We start from the raw sequence: 13,494 nt of genomic DNA on the forward strand, positions 1-13,494 counted from the left end.
TGGGTGTTGATTTGCATTTTGTTATGATTGCATTTTGTTGTGATTGGATTAATGGGCGGCACTGTAGCACAGTAGTTAGCACTGTTGCTTCACAGCACCAGCGTTCCAAGGTTCGATTCGCGGCTTGGGTCACTGTCTGTGTGGAATCTGCACGTTCTCCCTGTGTCTGCGTGGGTTTCCTCCGGGTGCTCCGGTTTCCTCCCACATGTCCTGAAAGACGTGCTTGTTGGGTGAATTGAACATTCTGAATTCTCCCTCAGTGTACCCAAACAGGCGCTGGAGTGTGGTGATAAGGGAATTTTCACAGTAACTTCATTGCAGTGGTAATGCAAGCCGACTTGTGACAATAATAAAAGACCACAGATTCAAATTGGTGCTTTCCTACCCCAGCGTATTGATTAGAAGAGTTGTCAAGCTGTAAGTCCAACTGCAACAATAATCTTGATTGCTCTAAACGTTTGCTTCCACGAGACCTGCAGCTAATTGTTGCTCTTCTCGGTATAAGTGATAACTATCTGGCAGATTCCCCCTGTTCTTGGGGTTTGTAGTCGCGGGGAAACGCCTTTACGTTAAACCTCTCCCGATCACGTTTCCAGATAGCCTCGAGGTAAATAAGAGCAGGGGAGTATTTTGCATTTGCTGTAGTCACTTTGTATTGACTCCAAGTACATGTGGCGGTTGCTCTCAGTTTCTTTGCTTCCGTTTGAATTTAATACTCTCCTGTATTTATTTAATTGCGCCCACTTCCCTCTCCCCCTTCCCTGGGATCGACCCTCAGGCTTTTCAACTCCTATCAGGTTTCTGGGACTTGACACGCCCGGTTTCCATGGGAACATGAGCATATTTGAACATAGGGCGTCGCCCTCCTCCCATAAGCAGTCCGATCCGAGAGGGACGCCAGTTACCTGTACATGGAGAGAGGGGTGGTTTGTTTGAGAGCAGACGGTATGGTGAGCAAACGCGCGGGCAGCGAGGCGGCCGAAAGCAGCAGCAGCCGCCCCAACAAAGAACCGCCGGGGAGTGGAACAGGTGAGAGGGAGCGGGCAACACCCAGGGACAAGGCGGCACTGGGTGTGAGAGGGAGTGAAATCCGGTCAGAAAAGAATGTGCAAACCGGTTGGTGCACCGCAACTTAAATAAAAGAGCGAAAGGGCCGAGGAGGGGTTAGAAAAGGGTGAAAGGGCGCGGAGCTTTGCTCACCGGACCTCTGGACACCCACTGGGCGGGGTAGGGGCAGGAGAGTTGGGAAACTCTTTACTGTACGGCTGTTTTGCTGAAGTGTGTATGCAAACCAAAAAAGTCCCAGCTTCAGCCGGCCGCATTCAACACCTTGAAAGTTGACGAGGGAACAGCATTGGTGCAATAATTTGCCTCCGCACACCTGGTGAAAGGAAGGGAGTGGTGTTCAGGCATGGTTCCTGGTCCCTCTCGCAATTCGGTGACTCATGCTGGAGTATGTGTGGTAGGGGTGGAGGTTATTGTATGGGATCATCATTGGGCCTGGCAGTGACTCCTCTCGGGTCGAAGAGAATTATCAAATGTTAGTGCGGTAACACAACTTCCTGCCAATGTTTTTAATCCACATGAGCCCAGGTAGTTTAATCCATCACTTCTGCTAATCCACCTCCCTACCCCATTCTATTTTACAAATAACTATCTAACTCCTGGCAGTGACATTTCATTCTGTTTGTGATTGCCCTCGCTGTCATCCCTCTCTTATTACATTTTTACCCATTCTTAATTCCAAAATGTATTACTTCTTACTTCTGAACACTGTACAGCACCAACAACTCACCTCCGTCTTTTAAACCCTTTGTTGTGATTTTCCAGATTCATCAATTTCATCAAAAAGGGCGGCACAGTGGCTAGGCTAGCACTGTTGCTTCACAGTGCCAGGGTCCCGGGTTCGATTCCTGGCATGGGCCACTGTCTGTGTGGAGTCTGCACGTTCTCCCTGTGTCTGCGTGGGTTTCCTCCCGGTGCTCCGATTTCCTCCCACAAGCCCCGAAAGACGAGCTGTTTGGTAATTTGGACGTTCTGAATTCTCCCTCCGTGTACCCAAACAGGCGCCGAAATGTGGCGACTAGAGGTTTTTCACAGTAACTTCATTCCGGTGTTAATGTAAGCCTACTTGTGACAATAAAGATTATTATTATTATTGGTCTCATTAACACATTTCCAGATCACCTACTTGCCCTGCTTCATTATCCAGAACTCCGATCACGTAATGCTCTCTCCTGGGAATAGCAACAAACCGACTCCAACTACTACAGAAAAAAAAAACTTCTCTCACCACAAATCTTTCATCTCTTTCATGCTATTTTGTAGCAATTAAGTGATGCACCCACCATGCCACATTGGATGTCAGTCTCAGACATCCTGCAGAGGCTTTGCAGTGTGTTATTAAAATTTACAAAAGCTAAAATGAATCCAAATGTGCTAAAAGGCAGCTGGAGGCTGAATCAATGAAATTATACAAGACCGTGTTGACACTTTGGTATAATATGTTTGAATAATCCCCTTATTAAATGGTACTTGTTGACTTTTTTTGGAACTCATTTACAATTGTGTCAGCAGTAGTTTAGTAACTTTTTGAAGTGGAACAGCTCATCTCGAAAGGCAAGGTTTTAGCAACATGTAGATAATAGTTCAAGCTAACACAGATTAATTCTGTATTCGGCAAAAGGCTTTTCTGATAGGCTGCCTGTGCATCCGGTCTCCCCGCTCCTGCTGTCTATTACTCACCTGGGCAGATTGTAGGCTGAAGCCGTTGCTGTCATTTGCCTTGCAGCACTGGCAATGACCATCTCTTTTATTGCAACTAAGCAAATATAACTTCTTCTGACTAATTTGTTTGGGCTGGTTTCAGTCTAAGCTTTGTTCTGCAATGGATGAATTGTGGTGAAGTTAGTCTCATTAAATTATTTTGGGGAATTTTAAATCCATTTTAATGGTTTGGTGAGTGTTTCGTGAACTGCTTGAAGACTTTAGCTCAGCAGCCAAAAGACTGTGTCTGAAACATATGGCCAAGAGCTGGTGACTGGTAGTGGTTGGGAAGAGACAAATATTATATCTCAAGCGCTGCAATTTGCCTGAAGCTTTTTTCATTTAAATGTGGAAGGAAGTTACCAGTGTTTAGCATAGGATGTTCGATCAGAAGTGCTTATGAATGCTTGTTCCTGATCTAAAACAGTTGATGCAGACACTCGGGTGGGAGGGACATTGAATACTCCCTATGCTCAATTTGGAGTGAAAGTTACCATTGTCACCACAGAAGGAGATTTCTTGTTTTTGCATGTTGGTGGTGGTTTACATAGTGAGCACCGCACCTACTTTTCTATGTTCACAATTAGTTATTGATTTGACGTTTAACTTTGAATGCGCTGACTCACCAGTACTGTCATTGAGGTGTCTTGTCTCTTTTTAAGGTAGCACAGCAGAAGAGAGTCACTTAGCTTGAGGGACCAATAGGGACTGAGAGCAGGTGATCACCCCAGAGGGGAGTCCTCTCTTGGGCAGAATACATCTGCAAGTCATGTAGTAGCATGTAAGGACTGGAGCAGCTAAGGGCTGCTGCTTCAAGGCGGCATAGGGCCGCAAACCCTTTGTACATAGTTTCTCTTTAAAAAGAAATACATTTTGTCCCTAACAAAGCCTGAAGTGACATGATGACACCTGAAGTGCCATTGCATAACTAGTACAGAGAGCTCATTGCTGCCAGGACAGTGCAGGGCAGACCACTGTATTTTCAATTTACATTATTGTCCTGTGTACTGAGGTACAGTGAAAAGTATTCTTCGTATAGTCCAGACAGATCGTTCCCTACATAAAAAGCATAGGACATGCATAATTACACAACATAGACACAGGCATCGGGTGAGCAGACAAGAGGGTAGTACTACTCAGTAGAGGTGTGTCAAGGGATTAGTTCAGGTAACAGCGGGCAGAAGCTGTTTTTGAATCAGTGTGCGGTCTCAGACTTTTGTACCTCCTGCCTGATGGAAGAGCAAATAACCCGGGTGGGAGAGGTCTTTGATCATGTTGCCATTTTTCCCAAGGCAGCAGGAGGTGTAGACTGAGTCAATGGATGGGAGGCGGTTTTGCGTGATGGACTGGGCTGTGTTCACGACTCTCTGTAGTTTCTTATGGTCTTCGGCCAAGCAGTTGCCATACCTGGCTGTGGTGCATCTGTGAAAATTGGCAAGAGTCAGTATGGACATGCTGAATTTCCTTAGTTTCCTGAGGATGTGTAGGCGCTGTTGTGCTTTCTTGGTCGTAGCGTTGACGTGGGTGAACGAGGACAGATTTTTGGTGATGTGCACGTCTCGGAATTGTAAGCTATCCAGCATCTCCACCTCGGCACCATTGATGTAGACAGGGGTGTGTACGACCCTTCGCTTCCTGCTTAGTTTTGCTGACGTTGAGGTAGAGATTGTTGTTGTTACACCACGCCATTAGGTTCTCTATCTCCCTCCTGTACTCTGACTCATCTTTGTTCGAGATCTGACCCACTACGTAATCAGCAAACGTGTAGATGGAGTTGGAGCCAAATTTTGCCACATTTTGTCATCTGTGTACAGGGAGTACAGTAGGGGGCTGTCGTGTTAAGCACACTGAGATAACACGGGCTGCAACTGGATGCAGCTATAACTCAAGTAGACTCCAGACCTTGAAGTTAGTTCAATTTGATTTATTAAACCTGTCACACAGTTAGCACAGTTCTCTGAGTTCGACTCTCTGCTAACCCAAGTGTGATTTCTCTATCTTACTGGACCAGACTAGCTCTTAGCCACGTGCTGTATGCGTTACGTGATATGTACACTGGACTCCCTCTGTAGATGTCCCTAATAGAAAGAGGCAGAGGGTGAGTGCCTCGTGCCTTTTATAGTGGTAAACCACCCCCAAGTGTTCTGCCTGCTGATTGGTTATGTCCTGTTCCCTGTGCTCATTAGCTGCCTGTCTGTATCTCTCATGAGATACAGACAGGCATGTCTGCACATCATGACAGGGGCTACGTACGCAGCCTTGCAGGGCCCCGGTATTGAGGACTAACATGGAGGAAGTGTTGTTGTTTATTCTTACTGATTGTGGTCTATGGGTCAGGACGTCGAGGATCCAGCTGCAGAGAGAGGAGCCGAGTCCTCGGTTTTGGAGTTGGGTAAATACCTGGCTGCTGAGAATCTCCGTATTCAGCCCACACATTCTCTGCCACAATCAGGTCATGGATTCAATGTAGTGAAGAGTCGGAAACTCTGGCTCTCCAGGTCTATTTACAATACAGACTCATTTGACCCAACACAATCATGCTGGTGTTTATGTTCCACAGCGGCCTCCTCCCCTACTTTATCTAACCCCATCAACATATCACAACACTCCTCTGCTTCGACCCCTGCCCCAGATCCTAATGCCACTTTGTTTCTACTTTTGGATGGCTTCTACAATAGCTATACGTATAAATCCCTACAGTGCCGAAGGTCTGCACTGACCCTCCAAAAGAGCATTCCACCTAGGCCCACTCCCCCACCGTATCCCCGTCACCCTGCACATTAATCATGGCCACTCCACATAACCTGTACATGTTTGGACACAAAGCGGTAATTTAACATGGCCAATCCACCTAACCTACAGTATGCAGGAAGAATGTGCAAACTCCGCACAGTCACCCAAGGCTGGAATCAAACCCGGGTCCCTGCCACTGTGAGGCAGCTGTGCTGCCCTTATGGCTTATTCTTTTCTTACTTTTGAACTCCATGCTGGACATTATTGGACAGTATTTTTAAGCCAATGATTTGATCGTCATGCTTTTCCCTCTGGAGACTAATTAGAACATATAGTTACTCAGTAACATTAAAGGTCCTTTTTACATGGGGACATTTCAGGAAAATGATGGTACACGGTCTGCTTATCGTTCTGACCTGTTTACACCTCTGTCTGGCAGAGTGTGCCAGTCAGAAACATAGCTAGAGTACCTTCTGCACTGCAAATTCTATGAAACTTTCCAGCTTGCCAGCAGAATCTGGCAAGACCAATGAAAAGAGAACACGATAAGTTGGCCATTTTATATCTCTTCAGTATAACCAGTTGGAAAAGCAGGACGTACCACTTGGACTGGAGTGCGTTTGTATAATGTAGAAGCACCTTTAAAGCAACTCTGCCTCCAGTGACCTGCAGAAACTCGCTCTGCTGGTGTGTTTCAGACCCCCAGTGGTACTCTGATGTCTGGTGTACCGTAACATGCTGCGCTTGAAGTCAGCATGATCATGGACAACTTCGCTGGAAGTTATTTGTAGCAATAACAAGGGAGAGACTGTGATGTACATTTTATATACAAGTTGGTTTCAGTCAATTACCTCCCCTGGGGTTTATTTAGTGAGAAATGCTGACCATGCTGTGAAATGTTATGCTAATGGCTTGCATTGCAGGCTGTGAATTTTCCTGATGACATTTGCATGCAGTGGTTATACTGTGATTCATACATTCCACTTAGTGCCCCATGCTGCTGCTTCCCAGTGGGGCAACTTGATAAAAATGTTTTAGATGGTGTTTCAGCAAGGTGAAAAGTTGGACCAAATGAGAGCGGGTATAGCTTTTTAGTCATTGTGAATAATGCATGGTCTCTGAATCCATACCAGCACAAAAAAGTGATGTCTTTGTATTAATTTGCTCTGGTATACTTTACAACTTAAAAAATAAATGCTTAGTCAGAAGCATCTAGTTTATTACCATCGCAGTGTTCTGTGGGTGGTTCATGCAGTCAACATCTTGAAGATGTTGGAATTTAAAATATGCTTGCCTGATCTATGATCAGGTGACTCATTAGACCAGAGATGAGGAGAAATTTCTTCAGCCAGAGAGTGGTGGGTCTGTGGAATTCATTGCCACAGAGGGCGGTGGAGGCCGGGACGTTGAGTGTCTTTAAGACAGAAGTTGATAAATTCTTGATTTCTCGAGGAATTAAGGGCTATGGAGAGAGAGCGGGTAAATGGAGTTGAAATCAGCCATGATTGAATGGTGGAGTGGACTCGATGGGCCGAATGGCCTTACTTCCGCTCCTATGTCTTATGGACTCCTTTTTAGGCAAGGACTCCACAGCAGAGAGCACAACTGGTGAAGTAAGTAGCCATCCAAAATAAAACCCCTATCTATGTAAATGAATCTTGTATCTAACACCATTCATCATGATCCACCTTAGTGTAAACACAGATCATCGTTTTCAGGTTGTTGTAACCTATTGGGCAACAAAAATAGTTTGGTTGAAACAAATTAATTTGCAGTAAAGTATTAAATTGAATCATAGATAATCATAGAATTTACAGTGCAGAAGGAGGCCATTCGGCCCATCGAGTCTGCACCGGCTCTTGGAAAGAGCACCTACCCAAGGTCAACACCGCCACCCCATTCCCATAACCCAGTAACCCCACCCAACACTAAGGGCAATTTCGGACACTAAGGGCAATTTATCATGGCCAATCCACCTAACCAGCACATCTTTGGACTGTGGGAGGAAACCGGAGCACCCGGGGAAAACCCACACACACACTGGGAGGATGTGCAGACTCCGCACAGACAGTGACCCAAGCCGGAATCGAACCTGGGACCCTGGAGCTGTGAAGCAATTGTGCTATCCACAAGGCTACCGTGCTGCCCCACGTTGAATAAACGTGGATAAATTGAAAGCAACCCGCTTTAGTCAGTGTGGACTGCTACAAGCAATAAATGGCAGGTAACTGAATAATGAAATCATTTAAATTAATTTTTCAGAAGTTCCCGAACTTGACTGACAAGTAACGAAACACCGTACATTAAATCTTTTAATTTTACGCACTTGTCTTGAGAAGCTGTCTTGAATTTTTTTGTTGTTTCATTACATGAATTGAATATAAATCAAAATTCCTGAAAATGTTCCCTTGTAAGTAATATTTATTATAGGGCCACTCTGTTCCTGATTGAATGTCATGGCGGCACAAAGGTTAGCACTGCTGCATCACAGCACCAGGGGCCCGGGTTTGAGTCTGGCCTTGGGTGACTGTGTAGAGTTATCACATTCTCCTTGTGTCTGCTTGGGTTTCTTTCGGGTGCACTGTCCAAAGATGTGCCAGTTAGGTTTATTGGCCATGCTAAAATTGCTTCTTCGTGTCCAGGGATATGCAGGTTAGGTGGGGTTATGGGATAAAGCAGGATTATGGATATAGAGCTAGGTAGGGTGCTCTTTCAGAGGATCAGTGCAAACTGGATGGGCTGAATGGCCTCCTTCTGCACTGTAGAGATTCTATGGACCTCATGGACAAGAAAGTTAAATGCATTAGGCGAGGTGAGACCGATTGCACTTGACATCCTGAGTGTGCCATCAAAGAGCCCAAGCAAAACTAAAGTTAATGGCAATTGGCAGGAAGCTCTCTACTGTTTGGAGTAAAGGAAGATGATTGTGGTTGTCGAAGGCCAATCCTCTGAGTCCCAGGAAATTGCTGTAGGAGTTCCACAGGCTAGTGCCCTCGGCCCAGTCATCTTTATCAATTACCATTCCTCCGTCATAATGTAAGAAGTAGGAATGTTCGCTGATGATTGCATATTGTTCAGCACTGTTTGCAGCTCCGATACTAAAGCAGTCCATGTCAATATGAAACAGGACCTGGACAACATTCTGGTTGGCTGCCAAGCAGCAAATAACATTTGTGCTACACAAGAACCAGGCAATGACCATCTCAAACAAGAGAGAATCCAACCATCTCCACCTGATATTCAGTGGCATTACCGTTGCAGTGCTGCTGACTACCCTAAAATAGTCCGATATTGTTCTATTCGTCCGTACGGTCGCCACAAGAGCCTTTTACAGCAACCTGACCCAGTCAAAGCCCTGCCCAAATCCGAACCGTCCCAGTACCTCCCACAGATATTCCCCAGTACCTCCCACAGATATTCCCATTAGACCATAAGACATAGGAGTGGAAGTAAGGCCATTCTGCCCATCGAGTCCATTCCACCATTCAATCATGGCTGATTTCAACTCCATTTACCCGCTCTCTCTCCATAGCCCTTAATTCCTCGAGAAATCAAGAATTTATCAACTTCTGTCTTAAAGACACTCAACGTCCCGGCCTCCACCGCCCTCTGTGGCAATGAATTCCACAGACCCACCACTCTCTGGCTGAAGAAATTTCTCCTCATCTCTGTTCTAAAGTGACTCCCTTTTATTCTAAGGCTGTGCCCCCGGGTCCTAGTCTCCCCTGCTAATGGAAACAACTTCCCTACGTCCACCCTATCTAAGCCATTCATTATCTTGTAAGTTTCTATTAGATCTCCCCTCAACCTCCTAAACTCCAATGAATATAATCCCAGGATCCTCAGACGTTCATCATATGTTAGGCCTACCATTCCTGGGATCATCCGTGTGAATCTCTGCTGGACCCGCTCCAGTGCCAGTATGTCCTTCCTGAGGTGTGGAGCCCAAAATTGCTCACAGTATTCTAAATGGGGCCTAACTAATGCTTTATAAAGCTTCAGAAGTACATCCATTCTACTCTATCAAAAGCCTTCTCTGCGTCCATTGTGACCACTACCTCCAACTCCCTACCTTCTGGGGGCATCATGCTCACATTTAGCAACCTTCTTACATCGGCCACCAACTGCCTACCCTTGACAAACCCTGTCTGGTCCTCCCCAATCACGTCCGGAACACAGTCTTCAATCCTAGAGGACAAAATATTGGCCAGCGGTTTGGTGTCCACATTCAATAGGGATATCGGCCTGTCGGACCCACACAGCTCCGGATCCCTGTCCTGCTTCAGGATCAGCGAGATTGTGGCCTGTGACATCGTCGGGGGAAGCACCCCTCTCTCCCTTGCCTCATTGAATGTCCTCATCAACAGGGGCCCCAATATCCCAGAGAACTTTTTATAGAACTCCACTGGGTACACATCCGGCCCCGGGGCTTCACCCGACTGCTTGGCCTTCAGCCCCTCCGCTATCTCTTCAATCCCGATCGGGGCCCTCAGCCCTTCTACCAGCTCCCCGTCCACCTTCGGGAAATTCAGCCCCCCTAGGAAGTGCCTCATCCCCTCCGGCCCAGGTGGGGGTTCCGACCCATACAGCCTACTATAAAATTCCTTAAACGCCTTATTCACCCCTGCCGAGTCTCCCACCAAGTTCCCGTCTCCATCGTTACTTTCCCTATCTCCCTGGCTGCCTCCCTCTTCCTAAGCTGCTGTGCAAGCATTCTGCTGGCCTTCTCTCCATGCTCATAAATCGTCCCTCCTCATAAATCGCCCCCCCCTCGCCTTTCTCAGCTGCTCTACCGCCCTTCCTGTGGTTAACTAGCCGAAATCCGCCTGTAGCCTCCGCCGTTCCCTTAAAAGCCCTGCCTCTGGGGTCTCTGCATATCTCCTGTCGACCTGAAGTATCTCCTTTACCAGTCGGTCCGTCTCTGCCCTGTCTACCTTCTTCCTGTGGGTCCGTATCGCGATCAGCTCCCCTCTAACCACCACCTTCAATGTCTCCCAGACCACCGCTGCCGAAATTACCCCCGTGTCGTTGACCTGCAGGTAGTTCTGAATACATTTCCTCAATCTCCCGCACACCACCTCGTCCGCTAAGAGTCTCACGTCTAACCTCCAGTGTGGGCGCTGGTTACTGTCTTTACTAACCTGTAGGTCAACAAAGTGCGGAGCATAGTGTGATCGCCGAGTACCCCGTGTCCACCACCCCCGTCAGTAACGCCCTGCTCAGAATAAAGAAATCAATCCGGGAGTACACTTTATGCACGTGTGAGTAGAAGGAGAACTCCTTCACTCTTGGCTGCCCAAATCTCCATGCCCCCCCCCCCCCGCAACATCTGTTCCATGAACCCTTTTAGCCCCTTAGCCATTGATGGCACCCTGCCCATTTTTGAGCTTGACCGGTCTAAACCAGGGTCAGTAACTGTGTTGAAGTCCCCTCCCATGACCAGCTTATGCGAAACCAGGTCCGGTATCTTCCCCAGCATCCGCTTTACAAACACCACATCGTCACAGTTTGGCGCGCACACATTTACTAGTACCACCTGCACCCCCTCCAATTTCCCACTGACCATAATGTACTGGCCTCCCACATCCAAAACTATTCTTCCCGCCTCAAACACCACTCGCTTGTTGATCAGGATCGCGACCCCTCTAGTCTAACGAGTCCAGTCCCAAGTGAAAAACCTGTCCGACCCAACCTTTCCACAATCTAATCTGGTCAGCTACTATAAGGTGCGTCCCCTGCAGCATTACCACGTCCGCCTTCAGGCCTCTCAAATGCGCGAACATGCGTGCCTTCTTGACCGGCCCATTGAGCCCTCTTGCATTCCAGGTGATCAGTCTAGTTGGGAGGCTCATCACGCCTCCACCGGCCCTCGTCAGCAGAACATTTCTCTCTCTCTTCTCCCCCCCCCCCCCCCCCTGGCGCCAGCCATTCTCCCACCTATTGTGTCCCCCCCCCCCCCCCCGCTCATACATCATACATACATATTCAAATGAAAAACAATCCTCAAATTGGTGCCAGGTCCCTGAGGGAGACTGTGTCTTGGCGGCGGTCGGGGTATGCCACGCAGGCCTACTGCGGGTTTGCATGGAGTAGATGCACCCTCTCGACCAACGGGTCCGCCTTGTGGAGCCGCACGTGCTTGCGGAGGAGAACGGGTCCTGGAGCTGCCAGCCACGTTGGGGGCGAAACCCTGGAGGTGGACCTCCTGGGGAAGGCAAGGAGACGTTCATGGGGGATTGCATTAGTCGCCGTGCAAAGTAGCGATCGGATGGAGTGAAGGGTGTCGTAGAGGACCTCCTGCCAGTGGGAGACTGGGAAATATTTGGACGTAGAGCCAGCTGGATGGCCTTCCAGACCGTCCCATTCTCCCGCTCCACCTGCCCGTTTCCCCGGGGGTTGTAGCTGGTCATCCTGTTCGAGGCGATGCCCTTGCTGAGCAGGTACTGACGCAGCTCATCACTCAAAGGAGGATTCCTGGTCGAATGTAGGCGGGGAAACCGAACAGGGCGAAGATGGTGTTGAGTGCTTTGATGACGGTGGCAGACGTCATATCGGTGCATGGGATGGCGAAGGGGAATCTGGAGTATTCGTCGACCACGTTAAGGAAGTACGTGTTTTCATTGGTGGAGGGTAGGGGCCCTTTGAAATCCACGCTGAGGCGTTCAAAGGGGCAGGAGGCCTTCACTAGATGCGCGTGGTCTGGCCGGTAGAAGTGCGGTTTGCACTCCACGCAGACCTGGCAGTCTCTGGTGATAGCCCTTACCTCCTCAATGGAGTAGGGCAGATTGCGGGCCTTTATGAAGTGAAAGAACCGAGTGACCCCTGGGTGACAGAGCGTCGTGTAGGGTCCGGAGTCGGTCCACTTGTGCACTGGCACATGTACCTCAGAATAGGGCATTGGGGGGCTCGTTGACCTTTCCCGGGCGATACAAAATCTCGTAATTGTAGGTGGAGAGCTCGATCCTCAACCTCCAGATTTTATCATTTTTGATCTTGCCCCGCTGTGTGTTATTGAACATGAAGGCAACTGACCATTGGTCAGTGAGGAGAGTGAATCTCCTGCCGGCCAGGTAATGCCTCCAATGCCGCACAGCTTCTACGATGGCTTGGGCCTCCTTCTCGATGGAAGAGTGTCGAATTTCGGAGGCATGGAGGGTGCGTGAAAAGAATGCCACTGGCCTGCCTGCCTGGTTGAGGGTGGCAGCCAGAGCGCTGTCTGATGCATAGCTCTCTACTTGGAAGGGGTGCGTCTCGTCGACCGTGTGCATCGCGGCCTTGGTGATGTCGGCCTTGATACAGTTGAAGGCCTGGTGAGCCTCGGCCGTCGGGGAAAACTGTGGAGTGAATGAGTGGGTGGGCCTTGTTCGCATAGTTAGGGACCCACTGGGCGTAGTATGAGAAGAACCCCAGGCATCGTTTGAGGGCTTTGGGGCAGTGGGGGAGGGGGAGTTCCATGAGGGGGCCCATGCGATCGGGGTCGGGCCCTTGAACTCCATTTTGCACCACAGAGCCAAGGGTGGCTAAGCGGTTGGTGCTGAACACGCACTTCTCCTTATTGTACGTTAGGTTGAGGAGTTTGCCGGTGTGGAGGAATTTGGAAAGTTTAGCGTCGTGGTCCTGCTGGTCGTGGCCGCAGATGGTGACATTATCCAGGTACGGGGAAGGTGGCCCGCAGTCTGTACCGGTCAACCATTCGGTCCATCTCCCGTTGGAAGACCGAAGCCCAATTAGTGACGCCGAAGGGAACCCTAAGGAAGTGGTAAAGGCAGCTGTCCGCTTCAAACGCGGTGTACGGGCGGTCCGCCTTGCGAATGGGAGCTGGTGGTAGGCAGATTTCATGTCCACTGTCGAGATGACCCGGTACTGTGCAATCTGATTGACCATATCAGATATGCGTGGGAGGGGGTACGCTTCGAGCTGCGTGTACCGATTGATGGTCTGACTAGTCAACGACTATCCTGTTTTTCTCCCCAGTTTTCACAACTACCACTTGGG

The 13,494-nt window shown here is 48.7% G+C and overlaps 1 protein-coding gene across 1 annotated transcript in view; it reads left to right on the forward strand.

The window, feature by feature from the left end:
* The first annotated feature begins 876 nt into the window (after positions 1 to 876).
* LOC140399909 (clustered mitochondria protein homolog) overlaps positions 877 to 13,494 on the forward strand; it is a 150,770-nt gene continuing 138,152 nt past the window's right edge. Inside the window, exon 1 of the mRNA XM_072489425.1 lies at positions 877 to 1,029. Coding sequence (XP_072345526.1) covers positions 912 to 1,029 — 118 coding nt within the window. The 5' untranslated portion in view covers positions 877 to 911. The remainder of the gene's footprint in view (positions 1,030 to 13,494) is intronic.

This window comes from Scyliorhinus torazame, chromosome 1, assembly GCF_047496885.1.
Source record: "Scyliorhinus torazame isolate Kashiwa2021f chromosome 1, sScyTor2.1, whole genome shotgun sequence".
Taxonomy (NCBI): domain Eukaryota; kingdom Metazoa; phylum Chordata; class Chondrichthyes; order Carcharhiniformes; family Scyliorhinidae; genus Scyliorhinus; species Scyliorhinus torazame.